This window comes from Myotis davidii, unplaced genomic scaffold (genome assembly GCF_000327345.1).
Source record: "Myotis davidii unplaced genomic scaffold, ASM32734v1 scaffold482, whole genome shotgun sequence".
NCBI classification, from domain to species: Eukaryota; Metazoa; Chordata; class Mammalia; order Chiroptera; family Vespertilionidae; genus Myotis; species Myotis davidii.
This window is the reverse complement of record NW_006293550.1, coordinates 674,519-695,363: the sequence shown is the minus strand read 5'-3', so window position 1 is coordinate 695,363 and position 20,845 is coordinate 674,519. Positions and strand designations below refer to the sequence as shown.

Sequence of the window (20,845 nt, the reverse complement as noted above, 5' to 3'; positions counted from 1 at the left end):
GCTTCTGAGGGGTGATTGGGGCAGCAGCTGCCGCTCGCACCTGCTGACATTACTGGCCCTGCTCGCACCTGCTGCTGGTGCCGGCCCCAATCACTCTTCGCTGTCAGCGGGTGCGAGTGGGGCCAGTGCCGTCAGTGTGTAGGAGCAGCGGCAGCGTGGCAGCAGCAGCGGGAGAGGGGCTGCTGGCAGACGGGACCAAGGGCTGTGACGGGAGGGGCTGGGTGGGGGCGTGGAGGATGGGCTGAGACCTGCCCCTGTGCCCACCTTATCCTCAAGGCCCACAGTTCCTTTAAAGGTGCACTAATTCATGCACTGGGCCCCTAGTTCACATATAATTTAAAACTTATGAGTAGTCTTTGTGAGGGCTAAATAAATAGTTTTATGTTTTTTCCCAGTTAATAATTGTGAGAAATGCTCACTTGTGCAAATTCAAATAATGGACTCAAAGACAGAGGAATGGCGAAAACAAGACTTTTAATGCGGTCTTGCAAGATCAGTTGTCTGGTTGAACAGGCACACACTTGGAGCGGTGATCACAGGCTTTTTATTCCTAGTGTGTGAGAGTCCCTCCCCCAGTTCCTCATTGGTTGAGTAGTATGGGGTTAACAGTTTTCTCCATACATTGCCTGGGTCTATTGTCTCCCTTTGGGTTATTTAAAAATAAATGAGTTGAGGCCTTTCTAGTTGTCTCCACCTCCCTTTGTTTAGCTGAGGCAAGTCTTTGAAAATGTGCTACTGGTCACATATACAGTTCTTTGTTCTTATGCCTTTCCCCCGCCTCCCTACATCCTTTTTGTCCTGGGAAACTTCAGTAACCAACTGGCCACAGGCTGTTGGTTTTCTCTAAAAGTGGTCCATGCTGAAGATGGATCACAGAGGCCTATTTCCTACAATAATCAAATTAACAAAGACAGATTAACAGGAGAAAAGGTCCGAAGTTTATTACAGATGTACATGCCAGGGGTTGTCATGAAATATGACCCCAATGCATTGGGCTGTTGAAGTTTATATGTCTTTGTGGACAAAGGAGAAAGGGGGCAGGAGTCTGAGATTTCACAGCTAGTTGAGGAAGAGCAGAACAAGCTTCGTCGGTGCATTTTAAAAAATACATTTTTATTGATTTCAGAAAGAAAGGGAGAGGAAGAGAGAGATAGAAACATCAATGATGAGACAGAATCATTGATTGGCTGCCTCCTGCACGCCCCATACTGGGGATCGAACCTGCAATGAGGGCATGTGCCTTGACTGGGAATGGAACTGTGACTCCTGATTCATAGGTTGATTCTCAACCACTGAGCCACACTGACCAGGCTGTAGGCACATTCTTACTAGGCAACCCAGAATCGGTGGGACACAAGGAGTAATCTAGTTACCAGGCCCCTGCTTGGAGCCCTCCTATCCATCATACTTAATTCAAATTAGGGTAAGATGAGTAAGCTAAGATTTCTTTCCTACAGCAAGTCTTTCCATCTGAATTTTATGGACAGGAAAAGGGGAGAATCAAGTTGTTATTGTGCTGGGGATGGAGTCCTTACAGTTATCTTAAGAAAAAGAATTTTCTGAGATTCGCACATGAGGATAAGTGATTTTTATTTGTATAGACTTTCATCTCTGTGTTTCAAACATCCCATTTCCCTTAATCCAGTCCTGGAAGAAGTGTAGTTGGGGATTTGATAGAGCTAAAGAGAAAGCCAGTGTGCAGAGTTTCCATTCCATATTGCAGCTGGGTCCAGTTCAGCATCAGACTAGTTGCAGTTCATTAGTCCATTGTGTGTGGGATCCACATGGCCATGGGCCGCACAGGAGAATGCCAGGAAGCAGGAGCCAGAGCCCTGCAAGCCAGGAATCAGCCAAGAGGAACCAAGAGAGCAAACTCCTTTGCTTTGGGGATTAAATATCCTAAATTTTGAGCTCCCCTTGTCCAGTCCCTTCCCCCAGGAGTCTGTGGGGGATAGACTGGTGATTCCCTGGGGAGTGTTAAACTGCAGCTCCCTGGGAAATCTGCACAAATGGCACACCTATAATATTTGGCCTTTCTTTTGCTCCTTTCCTGTTGTTAATAACTAGGTTGATTACAACGGTATCAAAATGTCCTTTCTGAATTCTAAAGTCAGTATCCCAAAAGTCAGCTCTAGGGTTGCAAAACTTTGGTCCCTTTCATCTCATTAAAAAGGTAGAAAGAAACAGATGAAGTTAATTTTTATAATACATTGTAATCTAGTACATCCAAATTTCATTTCAACATGAAATCAGAATAAAAATTTTAATGAGATATTTTGCATTCTCATTTTCTTAGAAAATTTCCAAAATTAGTGTGTATTTTATACTTACAGCTCATTTCATTTGAACCAGCCCACAAGTGGGACAATGCAATCCTAAAAGATTTAAAGTTCTTTTGAAGTGAATTGTCATTTACCATTATTCCTAGTACAAAAATGATGAAATGTATATAATGTATATTTTCATAAATATTTGTTAAAAGTAAGTAGTCAACATTCATCATCTTTTTAATGAGACCATGGGACTTAAAAAAATTACTTATAGCTAGATGAGATGGGGTTTAGCATTAATTCTGTCTCTTTTGTTTGTTGGATGGTTTTGTTTTTATAAATGCAAATGCTATTGTTCACATAGGTAAGAAGATGGAAGTAGTGGGAACTGTGTTATATAGTATATTTACTAGTTTTTTAAGTTCCTGAATTATAACCCACATCACACAGTTATCTTTCATCAAGCTTTATTTTAATTATCAGCTAGGTGAGCACTCTCTAGGTTCCCTTTTTATTTTGTTGAAGGCAAAGTATTGGAACCATCTCAGTTACAAAAGGTTGTGTCTGACACATTCACTTTGTGGACTCACTTTTTGTTGGACTCATTCACTTTCTTAGCCAAGGCTCCAATGTGTTGAACTTTGGTGCTTTGGAGGTTTCTACGCCCTGGCACAGTTTTCAGTAATAAGGTTCTGGATGGGTAGGAAGTTGGCTCCCCATATGTAAAGTAGGTGAAGGTGCCCTGACTCAAGCCTTCTCTTCCTTTAGGAAGTTGATCTGAAAATTGATTCTTACGAAACTGTCCACGCCCATATACAGTGGGGCCTTGACTTACGAGTTTAATTCGTTCCGTGACGGAGCTCGTAACTCAAATTACTCATATGTCAAATCATTTTCCCCATTACAATGAATTGAAATGCCATTAATCTGTTCCGGACACCCAAAAAACACCGCAGTTGTTTTGTTAAATGTTTTTAAATAAGAAAAACGTATTTAAAAATAACGAATATTGTATAAAAACACAATACTGAACAATAGAATATAGTGCAATAAACTTGTTTTATTACGTTTAATGTACAGCATTTACCTTGGAGATCAAACGACTTAGAGATGCTGATGGAGTTGGAGGAGAAAGGCTGAACTGAATAACTGAATAACTGAATCTTATTTGCTGATTTTTGCCCTTTTTGCGAGCTGCCTCCTCCTCCTCCTCCTCCTCCTCCTCCTCCTGCTCCTCCTCCGTGTCATCTATTCCCTGCAAAACCTCCCTGTGCTGCTGCGTCTGTAGCTCCTTTAGCTCCTGCGTTGTCAGTTCCTCGGAGTGCTCCTCGATGAGCTCCTTGATGTCACCTTCCTTTATATCCGCGCTCGCCGCCTCACCATGTCTGACAACGGAGTGAATGTCGGTCCTCTTTTTAAAATTTTCGAACCAGCCCCGACGGGCTTTAAACGGCTCGCCCGATGCCTCGTCCATTGAAGTGCCTGGGGTCTGCTGCAGCAAATCAGCGTACATAGCTCGTGTCTTCTCGCAGGTTATAGCCTTCATCACGGTATCTCCTGTAAGCTGCTTCTCCATGTTTTCATGGATACATGTCCGCTGTTTAGAAATTATTTTAACACCCTTGGCTGGAGTTGTAGTCTGTATCAACTCCTTCTGCTTCAGTATAGTGCAGATCGTAGAAGTGCTACGCTCGTACTTCTTCGCCAAGTCGATCACACGCACACCTTGGTCATGTTTTTCGATAATTTCTTTAATTCAGTGCACATCATCCGCTTCTTCTTCTCAGCACTGTCCTTCGCACTTACTTTCTTCAGATCCATGGTTGAAAAAACGAAGTTTTGCAAAATAACTGCGAGCAAAAATGCGAGCACAACACTGATGCTTCAACTAAAAGCTAACCGCTTAAAGTGAACGAGTGAGACACGTGATGCTGGGCTGATGTTGTGGTGTTCACTGTGACGTTCGCTGCGCCTACTAGCGCTGGGGTATCTGAAGCTGGCTCGTAACCCGAATTTTAGCTCGCAACTCAAAGCAAAAAATCGGCCGAGAGACGGCTCATATCTCGAAAAACTCGTTAGTTGGGACACGCGTAAGTCAAGGCCCCACTGTATCCCTTAGAACATTGTGTGTATCCCCGGGCCATGCGTATCCCAGTTTGAAGACTGCTCATTTATATCTCCATTTGAGAGCATTCCCTGTTGAAACAGATTACAAACATTTTTATGAGAACCAGGAATCCAGTTGTACTAGGTTTTGGTACAAGTATATAGTTAACAGTATATTTAAGAGCAAACATCCTGTGTGTTTTAGAATGGTGATTAAAACTCTGATATTACAGCTTGCTGTATTTTTATGTAAGAAATAACAAAAGATTATTTTGTAATAATTTAAGCTGAAGTTTTATGGAATCATGTGTCATAAGGAGTACTGGGCTTTACTTTCACTCTGTACTCTGACAGTATTCTTATTTTGGCTGTTACATCAGTTTTGAAAATAGAATTTTTAGTATTGCAAAAGGTGGAAAAGAAATGTCAATTTTTGGTATTTTAAAGAGAGGGCGTTTTAATCTTAAATTATCTTTATTAGTAGGCTGTAAATATTTTACATGCTTATGGTAGGGAAGATGATTTGAAGGTGATTGAGGAATCCTAAGACAAATTGATATATTCTAGGACTTTGAAGTGGAGAATCTTCTGTTCTTACATCAAGGGTAATGAACTACAGGCAGTGGTCCAAGTAAAGTAGCTTTTCATCTAAGTAGGACTAATGATAATGGTTTACTAAGAAGTACAGATGTCTTCATGCTGATGCTCAAAGCCTGAATTAGGTTAGCTACAGTGCTTGAATTTGGAATGCAGAAGCAATGCTAATCAAAGCTTTTATAAGCAAAATTTAAAGTGATGGCTTAGCTAAATGTGCACTTATACACCAAATTTCTTTGCATCAGTACTGAACTTTATTCTGGGCCAAGAGGCTTACAACTTTGAAGGATTAAAAAGCTCATGTTTGAGGTTGATTAAAAAAAAATTATTCTACTTTTCTGTTGGTCTCTAGCTGCTCCCACCTGTAAGCACCGTGACAGACTATCCATTGGTTTTGTTGTTGTTGTTGTTGTTTGTTTGTTTTGGTCAACACAGTCTGTGATAAGTCCTGGTGTTTATAGAAAAAGAGCAAACAGTTCAGATTCAAAATAGGAAAACAATAATACATGAAGAATGACTTACCTTGGCAGAGTGGCTTGATCAGTTTCAGGCTGTATCTCTCCAGGCATGAAATTCTCTTTGTTGTTAGTGATACATTTTTGACATCAGGTTAATCTTTGGTGATAGAGAAGATTAAAAAGATTCCTTTCTTTACTGTGAATTGCTCTTGGCTTCCTTCATACCCTATAGGTCAGTGATGGCGAACCTTTTGAGCTTGGTGTGTCAGCATTTTGAAAAACCCTAACTTAACTCTGGTGCCGTGTCACATATAGAAATTCTTTGATATTTGCAACTATAGTAAAACGAAGATTTATAGTTTTGATATTTATTTTATATATTTAAATGCCATTTAACAAAGAAAAATCAACCAAAAAAATGAGTTCGCGTGTCACCTCTGACATGTGTGTCATAGGTTCGCCATCACTGCTATAGGTGCTATTTCTCCCCTTTTCTCCTACTAACTCCTTTCCGTTCTTCAGGTTTTTACTCAAGAATCCACTTCCCTAAATTCCCTGCATTAGTTGCATCTTCTTTGTGGGATAATAAAAATAAAAAACAACTTGGAGCACTCAGTATGTGCCAAGGACTACATTAATCAAAGTGCATAAATCTGTGTTTTTCAAACATTTTTAGTAGTCTCTGCTTCCAGCATCTTAGATTGAATTTCTTTATAAACATCTTTCTGAAGTCCTAGGGCTCTGAGGAACACAGTACATATGATCTCATTTAATGCGGCAACTCATTATTTGGGCATTGTCCCCATTTTAAACAAAACAAAAAGAAGTTGCCTAAATTGCCCTAGGTGAGTGGCAAGTTTTCACTAAAACATTAGCTGTTGCTTCTGTTCTACATTCTCTCAGATTTACTCAACTGCTGTCTTGTCCAACATCCTCCATTAGCCAGCTACTGGAGGTTTACCTTTGTGTCTGTAACAACTAGCATTGTTCCCGGTCCATAACAGGTGATTAATAAACCAGAACCTTAGGGTATTTATACTCTCAAATGTATTTTAAAATTCATTATTACCATTTTGTATTTCTGTGTAAATTTGTTACATTGTTTCCAGATAGCTTTTTCAGCACGTTTACTATATGGACAGTATCATTATTACAATTTTTTAATAGAAAAGGACATATAAAACAGTCATATTAGGAAATACCATACTGTTTTCCACAGTGGTTACTCCAGTCTGTATTCTCACAAATAGTGCATGAGAGTTCCCTTTTCTCCACATCCTTGCCAGAACTTGTTGTTTGTTAATTTTATTGGTGATAGCCATTCTGACAGGTGTGAGGTGATACCTCATTGTGGTTTTAATTTGCATTTTTCTGATGATTAGTGATGTTGAGCATCTTTTCATATGTCTATTGGCCATCTGTATGTCTTCATTGGAGAGGTGTCTACTCAGGTCCTTTGCCAATATTTTAATTGGATTGTTTGGGGATTTTTGGTGTGGAGTTTTAAAAGTTATAGGTTTGAATATTAATCCCTTATCAAAGGTATCAGGAATTATGTTCTCTCATTCAGTGGGTTATATTTTCATTTTGTTGATGTCCATTGCTGTGCAAAGACTTTTTAGTTTGATTTAGTCCATTTTGTTTATTTTTCTTTTGTTTCCCTTGCCCAAGGAGATACATCAGAAAAAATATTGCTCCGAGAGATGTCTGAAGTTTTACTGCCTATATTTTCTTGTAGGATTTTTATGGTTTCAAGTCTAACATTAAGTTTTTTAATCCACTTTGAGTTTATTCCTGTCTATCATTTAAAAAGGTGATCTATTTTCATTTTTTTGCATGTATCTGTTCAGTTTTCTCAACACCATTTTTTGAATGAATTATCTTTACCCCATTGTATGTTCTGGCCTCCTTTGTCAAATATTAATCCCAGGGATCGGGCCTAAACCGGCAGTTGGACATCCCTCTCAAAATCCTGGACCACTGGCTCCTAATCGCTCACCTGCCTGCCTGCCTGGCCACCCCTAACTGCCCTCCCCTGCAGGCCTGATCCCTCCCAACTGTCCTCCCCTGCTGGCCTGGTCACCCCTAACTGCCCTCCTCTGCAGGCCTGGTCCCCCCAACTGCCCTCTCCTGCTGGCCCGATTGCCCACAACTGCCCTCCCCTGCAGGTCATCTTGTGGTGACCATCTTGGACCACATAGGGGCTGCCATCTTGTGCGAGGGCGCGACGATCAAATTGCGTATTACCCATTTATTATATAGGATGCCACCCCAATAAATTCAACTAGACAAACAAAGAAACAATCACATTATGACTTATGGCTCCAAGGAATAATTAGAACAAAAAATAAGCAGAATTATTTTTTTTCTAAATTATGTGTACCAAAATAAATTAATGAGTGAAACTTTTTTTTTAGTTCCTTTTCATGGACCAAAGGCTGGCATGTATAAATGCCTTAATGACTCTTTCAGGAATTTGTTAAATTCACCTCTCCCCTTCTACTTAGATGAAAAACATCAATATTTTGTTTAGTTTTTGACAATCTCAGCATGAAATTTATCTCAGTGTAATAAGACAATATTTATATGAAACCTGGGTTGTGATGCCGTATAGTGCATATTTTTAAAAGTTTAACCAACCTAAGACTATTTAAAATTAAATTCTCTAAGCAAAACAGTGTTATAATAAAATTAGATTTCAACTGGGAGCTGTTTTAAAGCACTGAATTGAGAATCATTACTAAAACTATAATTTAATGAAAACTACCTGATTTTCAGTTGTAGTAAATATTCTATTATGTTTAAGTATTTCTATTATAATGGCATGTTTCAAATAAACTCAACCACATTTAGTGAGTACATATTTTGTGAAAGGCATTGGATGGTAGGTGTAGAGCAGTGAGGGATATAGAAATTACTAAGACTTCTGTTTCCTGAGATATGGCAGACTAGGTACCGTAACCAACCCTCCCGCTGAAAACAATCAAAAAGTGTAGGTAGGGTGTAATATTAAAGAAAGACAAAATCTTTTTAAATGTATTAATCATTTCCAAATACTCAGTGGCCAAAATCTAAGCGATAGGAGGAACCTAGAAGGTACATTGAGCATTGAAGGTGGCTTTTGACTTACTTGAGTGCATTTACTTAATCTTAAAAAACTTACATGTTGATTATTACTTCATGAAAATGCAGGAATAGAAGACAAAGCCAGAAACTGCCCAAGTAGAACATCTACTAGATTAAGTTACATAAAAGTGCTGTTCTCTCTATGTCAGGTAAACTAGGAAGAAACTGTCCTTTCCAAGGGACTGAAAAGAAACTGTGTTCAACTTTGGTGGTGGGAGAGGGTGGGAAATATTCTCTGAAATTTTGGAACCACAATTAAGGCAATGTATACCATTATAGTGAAGTTGCAGAACACTGAAACTGAAAAGATCTTAATTGAAGCCAGGGAGGACATTGTACCTGCGAAGGAACAACAGTTAGACTGAGAGTTGACCTTGAGAGTAACAAGGGAAACCCCGCATTCAGAGGAATGATGATTTCAATGGGCTAAGAAAAGATGGCTGTGATTCCTGAAGTATAGTCACCTAAAAACCTTGGAGGAGCAAAAGTGAAATCCTCCCCCCCCCCCCCCCCGCCTTTTTTAAGACAAAAAGAAAGAGGTAAGAGTTTGCCACCAACAATTCTGAAGGATATGCTTCAGGAAAAAGAAAAACTCTATCCTGGTTGAAAGATAGAAGATACCAAAAAATAAAGATTTTTCCACCTGGGAAAATCTAACAGGCATTGACTATATAAGCCAATGATAATGTTTTGTGCAGTTAAAAATGTAAGCCAAATAAAACCCACATATAATAACAGTGGCATCTAATTGGGTAAGGATTCTTACAAGATTCTTGTAAGAATCTTTTAGGAAGAACGTAAAAATTTACTTAATTTAGATTTTTCTTTTACATATCCATGTTAAAACCTTAAGGGTTACTATTAAAAGACTAGAAATAGACTGAAATCTGTAAACCATAAAATGGAGAAATAGAATTGAAGATAATTAAGACATGTTTGTTTTTTCCCTTTGCGGCTCTTGGTACCTACTAAGCAGTGGCGGAGACAGGGAGTAACTTTGGGGGGCTCTCTTTGCCCCAATTTATGAACCACATAGATTTGCTTGGCTTGGTGTTTCTTCCCACCCCTCACCTCAAAGCTTGAGTTGCTTTGATTTATTTCCAGACTGGAGAAACCTCGCCAAGGCTTATGGCCTTCCTGCAGGTCGAGGAGCCTCTGGAAGGGGGCCAGCAGACAAGCAGAGATGACCACGCCTGAGTGCTTGCAGTACCTCGCCTTGGCACTCTCTGGCTTCCTTAGCATGTGCCTGGGAAGGGCCAGGTAACTCAGACCCACTGTGTGTGGGAGTTACCAACACTTGGAATGAACATTAACCAAGGAAAGGCGGGAGACAGGAAGAAACTAGCAGATTGTTCTTGGTCTTTTCTTCCAAGGCTCAGTAATTCCAGACTGTGGACATATCCTGAGAGACTGAGCTAAGCTGTAGCCAGCTTGGTTACAGACCCTCTTACATTAGTGCTCTCTCCTTGAATGACTGACTTCCTTTTTTTCTCTCTTACTCACGCTTTCCTGGGATTGCACCCTTTTGATAACGTAAACATTTGTCTTAAGCTGTGTTCTAGTGATGCCAGGCTAAGACACAACTTTTAGACACCTCTCCATAAGCTTCATTAGCAAATCCTCCAGAAACCATTCAAAATAAACATGAAAACTAAATAATAAAAACTATTCTACCTGTGCATATGCAGCTCTAAGTTGATTTTCTACCTCTTCCTCCCTTAAACAAAATTGATGCCATCTCCTGAGCTCTTGCCATATAGAAATTTGGAGTCCTGGTAGTAGAAAAGATAAGCAATACACTTGAACACCTCTCATCTGAGATAAAAATGTGGTAAGTTCTATAGTAGAGGCACAAAATATGTTTGAGAAACGGACTAGTCAGCCAGGTTTGACGGAGTACAGAGTATGTTGGTGAATAGTGAGAGGTTAAAATGGAAAGGTTGTCTTGAGGTTTCAGTATTACAGACCTTGAATTGAAGGCTAGGTGCCTGAATTTTATTTAGTGGATGATGGGAAGTCAATTAAAAGTTTTTAACAATAGAGTGACAGAGGAAGACAACACATGTTATAAATATATAGAGATGTATATACACATACACACGTTTGTACATACATGTATGTATTTGAGATGAGGGTTTACAAAAATGTATCCCCCTCTGCATTAGAGTTTCAACTTCAATTAGTTCTCTTACTTTGCTTCCCTGGTAACCTGGCAGAGATTATCACTATGTTTCTAGGCAACATTGCTTCTGATAAAAATGACCTGATTGGTAAAATTCATGTGCACTGGGAGAAAGAATAAATAAACCCTAAGTGCAGTGATTCTTAATTTAGCATGTCCCTTGTCGGGCCCTGGAAGCTATGCCTGTGGAGTTGTTAGACGAGGTATGGGCACCTGTGCGATGTGGGGCTTTTAAGCCAGGACAGCTCCACCCTCCCAATGTGAGTCTCATCCTGAATGGACCATCAGAAGGCCTTCCATGAAAGAGCAGTGTTTCACCCTGCCCTCTTGGTAAGCTGGTTCCTGTCCTGTGTAGGTTGGTGACAAATGTGATCTGCTTGAATGTTTAGTTAAATCAGATGAAAATCAAACGGTGAAAAGAACACTTTAAATAAGACCAAAATTATAAAAGTGATATGACTGACAATAAGAATATTGTGAAACATATATTAAAAAAGATACTTCAAACGAATTCAGAAGACAATTTAGGAAACATTTACAAATCAGATGGAAGATAAAGGGTTAATGACTATAATATCTGTCTTGTTAATGAGAAAAATATAAATAATACAATAGAAAAAAGGGGTGCCAAAGGCTAAGAATAGGCACTTGACAGAAAAGCAAAACCAAATGGTGAATAGACAAATGGAAAGATGCTCAGTTGTTAAGAGATCAAGGATTACACCACAACATCGCATCCCATGTCAGGCTAATAACACTTCTTGTGGGAATTTGGTGGAGGGCCATGGTAGTAGTATTTACTAAAATTAATAATTTCCCTACTCAAACCTATCCATTCCTCTGGTACTACCACATAATAGTAAAACCACATTATGAAAATAAGCAAGGATATTTATTGAATGCTGTTATTACTGACAACAATGTGACTGCCCAATAGTTGGTAATAGTTGAATAAAGGATGGAGTGGTTGGGCAGTTGGTGGAAGGGGTAGATGAAGAATGACATGAAAAAAATGATACCACAAAAGATAATCCTATTTGTGTAAATTTTTGTGCTGGTATATGTATAAAGAGATACAGTATGCTTATTTATCAAAATATTAAATGGCAGTTATCTGAAGACAAAGTTTCAGGTAATTTTTAATGTGTTTTCTTCATACTTTTAAGAATTTTTTAAAAAAATACTTGTATTTAAATATATATTATATAATTATATTATACATAACTTATAGCACAATGAGAATGTATATATTCAAATAAAGGAAAATCAAAACATTGACTTTATTAGGGAGAGAGGCATTTGCTAAGTGCCTTCTGTAAAGTAGTTTTCCCTTATCCACATTTTCTCTCTCTGTGGTTTCAGTTGCCCAAGGTTAACCATGATCTCAGAATATTAAATGGAAAATTCAAGAAATCAACAGGGAGTTCTAAATTGTGCTCCATTCTGAGCAGCATAATGAAATCTTGCACTGTCCTGCTCCATCCTGCCCCAGATGTGAATCATCCCTTTGTCTGGCTTAACCGTGCTCTCTCTATACCCCACCCACTGAAGTCTCACAGCTCATAACTTGGGCCCATGTCTTTCTAACCGTAGTGATAATTGCATTTTACATGCTTATCCCACATACCACATATCTTCCTTTATTTAACAAGCTGTTCTGTCCTGGAAGGAGCTCTGTGGATGTAATAGAATATGTCATTTACTCTTAACAGCTTTAAGGGAGAATTGAGGTATTTGTTGTATATTACAGGTTTTTACTTCCAAAATTAAGTTTGAATCAGTAAATATTGAGAGTTCCTGAGAATCTGTATAAAAGCAAAACTATTAATGTTTTATGTAGTGTGTGTGAGTTTCTGTTTTTTAAGTAATAATAATAATATTTACCTTTGAGCCCTATTTCCGCATAAATATAATACATTTATTTCTTTTTAAATTTAGTCAACCAAAAGTAGAAGTTTAACAATTCCATTGCATTCATTTTAAAACTTTTAAATTCTTTATCTTTAGGTTATCTTCATTGTAATGAATATGATAGTCTGAGATTGAGGTGGCTGAGGCAGACGTTAGAATCTTTCATCCCAGAGCCTTTGGAAAATGTAATTAAAGTGTCTGAATTGGATGGCAGAGAAATGGGAGATGCCCAGCCTGAAAAGTTTGACAAGGTACTTTATTACATTGTGGCAAACGGATGGACGCCCAGTTATACCACTGTTGTGTTGTTTTGTTTTGTTTTGTTTTCCATCTGTTTCCGGACAGAGCCTGATACAGTTTCTTAGTACCCTGGGAAATTCTGATAAGTGAACCTGGAAGTAGTTTTCATTTGATGGTCAGCATGGTTCAAAGGAAGCGGTAACATTGGGATTGGAGATTACAGAATGTTTTTTATTTCCAGGTACCTCAAAGATATTTAGGAAAAGATCAGATATTACTTGTGTCAGTACACAAGCATGTGCATTGTATTGCTCTAATTTGGTAACATTTCATATCAGAGTATGATAGTTGAAGAAAAAGAACATTTCAGTAAACTGAAATTGAAATATTAGTTCCTAAAAATAAATGCTGAGAATGCAGAAATATACTATCTGTTTAAAATGAGTCACTTTTATAAAATCTTTTGCTATAGTTGTCAAGTATATGAAATATTAGTGGACATTAGTAGATTTTTTAGTCCTCCCCCCATTCATTCTCTTTCTTTCTCTCTTTCTCTCTCTCTCTCTCCTCCAAAAATCCAAACACTGAAAGTGCACAGGAAATTTTGTTGAAAGTATTAGTAAAGAAATGTCGAAATGTCATAAAGAAGAATTATCATGGTGTATTTTTGGCTTTAAAAGAATTGACTTTATTTGCTATTTTTGGTCATGTTTTACATAGCTTCCCTATATACTTTGTGTCTGAGGATGTATTTTCAGCACATATTTGATTATGTATCTTCTTTTCCCCTAGGTGTTAGTTGATGCTCCTTGTTCAAATGATCGAAGTTGGTTGTTCTCTTCTGATTCTCAGAAGGCAGCCTGTAGGATAAGCCAAAGGAGAAAGTTGCCGGTTCTACAGATAGAACTCTTAAGGTAAGGGCTGTTAATGCAAACATTTATTTTGGTTCTAATGTAATTTAAATAGATGTGACAAAACATGACAGGAGGAAGTCCCCAAATAGAAGGTTTCCTATGTAGATGTCCAAAGACTGCACCCAGATAATTCTCAATCTTATTCCTCCAAAGGCTACACCCAGAAAATTCTCAGTCTTATTCCTGGAAAGGCTGCACCCAGAAAATTCTTAATTTTTTTCCTCCAAAGACTGCACCCTCTTAATTCTGTTTTATTCCTCCAAAGATTCTACCCACGTAATTCTCAATCTCATTCCTCCAAAGGCTGCATCCTCAAATTCTCAATCTTACTCCTTTAGAGGCTGCACCCAGGTAATTCTCAGTCTCTTCCCTTACAGTTCTCATGCTGGAATGTTCCTTCTGCTCCTGCCCTGGATCTTACTCCTTTAGAGGCTGCACCCAGGTAATTATCAATCTTATTCCTCCAAAGACTACACCCAGGTAATTCTCAATCTCTTCCCTTTCAGTTCTCATGCTGGAATGTTCCTTCTGCCCCTGCCCTGATGATGAAGTACTGTATTACTGTGCCTTGTCTTTTAAAAGGCACAAGTGATTTTACTGTGGTTTAAAATTGTTTTCTTATTGGGTCCATCCCAAACCTAGGTTTCATCACCTTATTCTTTCATCAGGATTTGAAACAGAATGCAGCTTTGGATCCTATGTTTTCCTTCTATTTATATTCTTAATTTGCTCTTAATTAGCTTATCCCATAAATTTTGGGTTTCCTTAGGCAACTAATGTTAGTTAGAGCTCTTTTCTATTTATCAGATGGCTTCAACTGATATAAGACACTATCTCCCAAATATGGGTCTAAGCTCAGATATTTCTCCTTTGTCTCAGAACTTTATATTCAATATTCTACCAGAGATGTCTATTTGGAAGTCATTCAGACATACAGAACTCAATTTGTCAAGAGAGAACTCATAATTTCTAGTGAACTTCTGCCCCACCCATTAACAAAACAAAAAACAAAATAGAAACCCCACCAACCTGTCTCTTTTCCTCTCTTCTATCCTATATAATAAAAGCCTAATATGCTAAGTGTCTGGTCGTCCAGACATCTATTCAACCAATCTAAGCATAATATGCTAGTGATACGCTAAGGCACAGGGAGGGGAACCCTTTGAGCTCGGTGTGTCAGCATTTTGTAAAACCCTAACTTAGCTCTGGTGCCGTGTCACATATAGAAATTCTTTGATATTTGCAACCATAGTAAAACAAAGACTTATATTTTTGATATTTATTTTATATATTTAAATGCCATTTAGCAAAGAAAAATCAACCAAAAAAATGAGTTCGCGTGTCACCTCTGACACGCGTGTCATAGGTTCGCCATCACTGCTCTAGTATCTCAATAATTGCCATGCCTACCACCTTGCATTTGCCCAAGTCAAAGTTCATCTCCAACTCCCCTTTCTCATATGCAATCTATCACTATGATATTTTAGTTGAATCAGTATATTTCTCAAGCCCATCTAATTCTTTTCATCCTTATTAGCCTAAACTACCAGCATCTGTCCTCTAAATTATTGCAACTGGCTCCTAACTGTCCTGAATATCTCCAGGTGTGAGCTCTACTTCACTCACCATGATAAAGCCAAATCTGATCTGAAATGTAGATCTGATCTTGTCATTTTTCTTTTTGAAATTCTGCAGTAATTCCCCATTGCCATACAATGTCAAATTCTTTAGTATGATATTGAAGTCCTTTTTGGATATGGTTAATTCTTATTTCACTTACCTCATGTTTCAGGACTCCCTTGCATTGTGTTCCAACTGTGCAGCTCCTCACACTTACTTTACAGTATCTCATTTCTGAGGCCAGTGCATTTCCTGTTCCTTTTGCTTAAAAGTTCTTCTAACTCATTCTCTCCTTTCTCTTGATTAACCCTACTGGTTCTTACCTGACTCCCTAGGACTGAGATTGATATCCCTCTTCTGTCTTTCACTTTACTTAAAAATTTATTGATTGTTAGTTCCTCTGCTTGACGTTTGCCCAGTAGTTGTCTCTCTCCTCAACATGACCATAAGCCCCATGGGAGCAGGGATTGTCTAATGGTTTTTATTCCCATTATATGATTTGTTTCTTGGAATGTAGAAGGGGGGGTCAATAAATGATTTTTTAAAAACACGAAATTATAAGGGCTGAGTATTTAAAATTCACATCTGTAATTAAATTTAGAGCAAAGTTAATCTGACAAAAATAATGATATGATCATTATCATGCTGTATGGTAATTAGGCTTAAATGTAAAGCAATTCACATAATTTATTTTTATTAGTATTGCTTTTACTTAAAAGCAGTAGTTTAGTTTAGGTTTTCCCCATGTAAAAGGCGAAAGATTTATGCGATCTGAAGAGAAACCAGAGTATAGGTTTTCCCCATGTAAATACATTTCCCTTAATGTCATATAACATTTCAATCATCACGAAGACCCTGCATTTACATAAAGCTCATATAGGCACCTTCTTATGTCCTAACAACTGGGCTCTTTTTTAGTGGCCTCTCCTCTCTCCCATCATCTTACTCCCGCAAAGGATTGGCTACTACATCACTTTAGTAGCGTATCCACAGGGCACAAAATTGACATCTCAGTCACAATGGTTGTAGGTGTTCATGCAGTCATATGTGATGGGAAAAGACCATCATACCAGCCATCGCCCATTCTTTTCCTTGAGCAGTTAAACTATATTCCTTGACTCTGCTGCTTGGTCTGTGTGAGATTTTGGAGCCACTTGAAGCAGCTGAAATTCTTGAACCCCTTGGCTGTGTGATTATAATGATAAAGGGGATGGTGGGGATACCCCAGCTATAGGCACAGAAAATGGTTCTAATTCTCTGAAATCTACAAGTCTGGGGATTAAAAAGATAATGGGACAAAAATAATTCCAGCCACAATCTCTCTTATTTCCTGACTCCAAAAAATGAAGAAAGTCTATAGTATTTTTCTCATCAGGGATGAATCTATCACTGTATCACATACAAAAAAGTTTCTCTTTCTTTTGGATTGATAGTGGATCCTCATTTGTATTTTCAAAGAACAATTAGAAAGCTAGCAAGTAAATACTGCCTAACCTGGTATTGTTGACAGAAGATGGCACTCAGAGGGAGAAAAGGAATAGAAAGGATATGTGAGAAACAAATAAGGAAAACTTAAAAAAATATATATATATATTATTGATTTCAGAGAGGAAGAGAAAGGGAGAGAGAGATAGAAACATCAATGATAAGAGATTGGCTGCCTCCTGCACGGCCCCAACTGACTGGGCCATGACCTCCTGGTTCATAGCTTGAAGCTCAACCACTTAGCCACTCTGGTCAGGCAGGAAAACTTCTTGATTGGCCTAGACTTGTATCTGCTTTTGTTTGCTGACAGATGTAATATTCAAAGGTACTTGATGTTCTCTATGGCTATATATTCATTTACCTTATCAGAAACCATTCATATTTATAGTAAATAGGCAGCCTGCATAGTATGCAGAATTTTAGCTTATGAAAACACTATATTCTACAACCAAATATTAATCTTGTACAAATTTTTATGAATGTGATACTTAAATGAAAATAGACACTTTATTTATTAGAAGTTTCTTGATGTTAAATTTTTTAGAAGGACTAATGTTAATGGATATGGTATAGTAAAATATATGTAATAGTCTTTCAAAAATTCTTTAAAAATTAATGAATGTATATAATCATAAAAATAATCTAACCTGATATTTTAACATGAAAAGCATACTGGAAGGCACAGTGATGACAAGAGAAAGATCTCAAAGCAGATGAGCTCATTGTACACTTATTAAGGACTCTCTGATTTGCCCACACAGAATTAGAAAAGTTAGAATCTTCTATTTACTTGATAAAACATAAAAAGTTACATACAACTCTCTCAAACATCTGTCCCCCCAAATCATTTTCAGAAGATGAGAATGTGGGAAAGGATATAAGGAATAATTGAAGAGAAGCCAATTCTAATTATAGAGTGCCAATTGAAAGTATACCTTTATTATTATTCTCTCTCAAAATAATTTCTGAGACCATTTCTGTTACATACTATACATGTACATACTACATAATCAGATTGTCTGCCTCATTTTTAATTTAAATATATTAAGAAAAACAGTGGGAAAGTATGCTAAAAGTGATTTATATGTAGTCTTTTTAGAAAGTGACCATGTTTTCTGTGCAAGAGAAATTTACATGATTTTTAGATGGGAAAGTATGAATTGAAGAGTATGATTTATAACAAAAATATAGGTATCTTATTGCAGTAATGTATCATGTCATCCATTTCCTCAGAGGAAGTCAATCACATTTAAAATACTGACCCCTTTGGGTTTTCTTTTCTCATCAGTTGACAAGTAAAATCCGGTTTGTGAACTCATTGAAAAAGGAAGCTTAGATTATTTTGTAACATTTTGAAAATTCGTATAAATCATCCATACAACAGTCCTTAAAAAGTGGTTCTTTGACAGTGAAAATTGTATTTCAAAAGAAACATTGAAAAAAACAGCACTAACGTTGTATCTGTTATGCTCTTGAGCTAAGAGATACCTAGTGACTGTGGAGCATGGGCCTTCATCATTCATCAACACAGCACCCAAAATGTTGATGTGCTTATAGTGGAAAAATAATCTTTAGACATATAATTATACTAGTGGCCCTGTGCACAAAATTTGTGCACATTAAAAGGTAATTAATTATAGGAAATATTTTAATATTGCTATTTGCCCTTTCTCTATAATAGAAGTGTCAGAGATGAAAGAAAATTAGTAAAATGTATATGAAAATCTTTTTCCTGTCAGAGTCTGGGACACGCCGTGGCACCCAGAGTCAAGTCCCCGCCCACCTACACACACCTCGAAATTGCGCGAGACCCAGACCCAGCTAGCCCCACCCCCATTGGGCTAGATCCAGACCTGGCCGGCCCTACCCCCATCAAGCCCCGCTGGGCAGAAGGTGCACCCTCAGGTCCCCCAGCCCGGCGCTGGGAGGGGGGCACAGCCTCAGATCCCCTGTCAAGCCCTGTCAAGTGAGGGGCACAGCTTCAGGGCCCCTGGCAAGGGGGCCGCAGCCTCAGATTCCCTGTCAAGCCCTGCTGGGTGAGGGGACACAGCTTCAGGTCCCCTGGCGCACACTGGGCAGGGGGCGCAGCCTCAGGTCCCCAGGCCAGGGTGGGGGACACAGCCTGAGGTCTCCCGTCAAGCCCCGCTGGGTGGGGGGCGGGGCCTGAGGTCCTCTGGCCCGGCGCCGGGACAGGGGTCACTGCCTGAGGTCCCCTGGCCCAGCACTGGGTTTGGGGGCATGGCCTGAGGTCCCCTGACCCTGGTCTGGATGGGGGGGGCGCACCTTGAGGTCCCCCGTTAAGCCCTGCCAGGCAGGGGGCGTAGCCTCAGCTCCCCCATCAAGACCCGCCAGGTGCGGGGGAATGGCCTGATGTCCCCCCTCCTGGCACTGGGGCAGGGGCGTGGCCTGAGGTCCCCAAGGTCGGGGGTGCACTTTGAGGTCCCCCGTCAAGCCCTGCCAGGCAGGGGGGTGCATCCTCAGGTCTCCTGCCCTGGCCCAGTGCCACACAGCCTCAGGTCCCTACTGATCGCTCGTTATGGCTCATTACGGGAACCCTGCCTCCACTGTGGGCACAGCCATCTTGTGACGATGTGAGGGTTAATTTGCGTATTACCTCTTTATTATATAGGATTAGAATGGAATATTCCCACCACTGTTTCAGATATGTACATATTTTCTTTTTAAAGTTAACTAATTCAGTTTACTTTGCATACTATCATTATATGCTTAGTCTTATGTTTGAAATCTCTAAGACAAAGGCAAGCCACTGTTAATACTACTACTACTACTACTACTACTACTACTACTGTTGTTAACTACTAATTTTCTTCTTCTTCCTCCTCCTTTTTCTTCTGTTTTCTTTAAGTTAGGTGTTAGGAGTCAGAGATTCTGAAATTAAAAGTCTGTAATTTGTTGTGGCAAAGTTCATGCTTCTTTTCAGTAAGAGTATACAGATCAAAATATTCCACATTAAGTGAAATTATAAAAGATTGAGAAGACATCCATAGCTACAACGTGTAGCTATTGTATTTTCTGTCATAAAACTATGTGTCAAATGTAGATTAACAGTATGACATACAATATTTAAAATAAGAATTTATCAGCTTTATTGATTTATCCAACATTTATTCAGTATCTACTTTGTACTAGGAATGTTACTAGGAACTGCAGATACTAAAATATATAGGAAATGATCCTTGTTCTCAAGGTCTGCAGGGCAATTATCATAAACCTAGTAAGAATGTAATAATAGAAGGAATAGTTAGGGTGCAGAGGGAGCAAGAGGGGGGACACCTAACTTTGCTGAGGATAAGGATATGGTATGGGCCTAAGAAGGTCTATTTTACCAAACAAGAAACAGGTAAATATTTAAACTGAAATATATTTTCTAATTTTTTTTTAATCATAAAAGTAATATAGTCTCATAAAGCCATTGGAACATACAAAAAATATAAAGAATAAAATAAACCATCTATTGAAAGAAGCTGTTATTTTCCTGACATTTCCTTTGACTGCATATAGTATTTATAAAATGGAAATCATAGTGATACACAATTTGATATCTTTTTCTACTTAATTTATTAGGAAAATTTAATTGTTAATAGTCCTTGAAATCATACTTATGAAAATGAAATGGCATCATATGAAATCACTTCATTCATTCACTTATTCAGGTAGGACTATGAAAGACTGCTTTTTCTAATAATAGAATCTCATTGATTAAGAAATAATTACAAAACATATCTTAATGGAGATTAAAACATGAGTTTCTTTTAATGATCCAAGCAAGAGCCTGATAACTTTTTGGGGAAGGAGTTAGCAGGTGTGATCATTTCTCTTTTGATTTCCCAGGAGACACTCTCATGGAAAGAAAGTAGGTAGGTAACCCAGTTAAACATGCTGATAACTGACCTCTTTGGTAAATAAACTAATGAC

General features: G+C 38.5%; 1 protein-coding gene across 3 annotated transcripts in view; it reads left to right on the top strand.

Annotated features, from left to right (window-relative positions):
- NSUN3 (NOP2/Sun RNA methyltransferase family member 3) overlaps nt 1-20,845 on the top strand; it is a 77,657-nt gene that overhangs the window by 18,333 nt on the left and 38,479 nt on the right. For all 3 annotated transcript variants that reach the window (XM_006767255.2, XM_015566214.1, XM_006767256.2), the window contains exons 4-5: nt 12,747-12,901; nt 13,683-13,804. In XM_006767255.2, the coding sequence (XP_006767318.1) occupies nt 12,747-12,901; nt 13,683-13,804 (277 nt within the window). The remainder of the gene's footprint in view (nt 1-12,746; nt 12,902-13,682; nt 13,805-20,845) is intronic.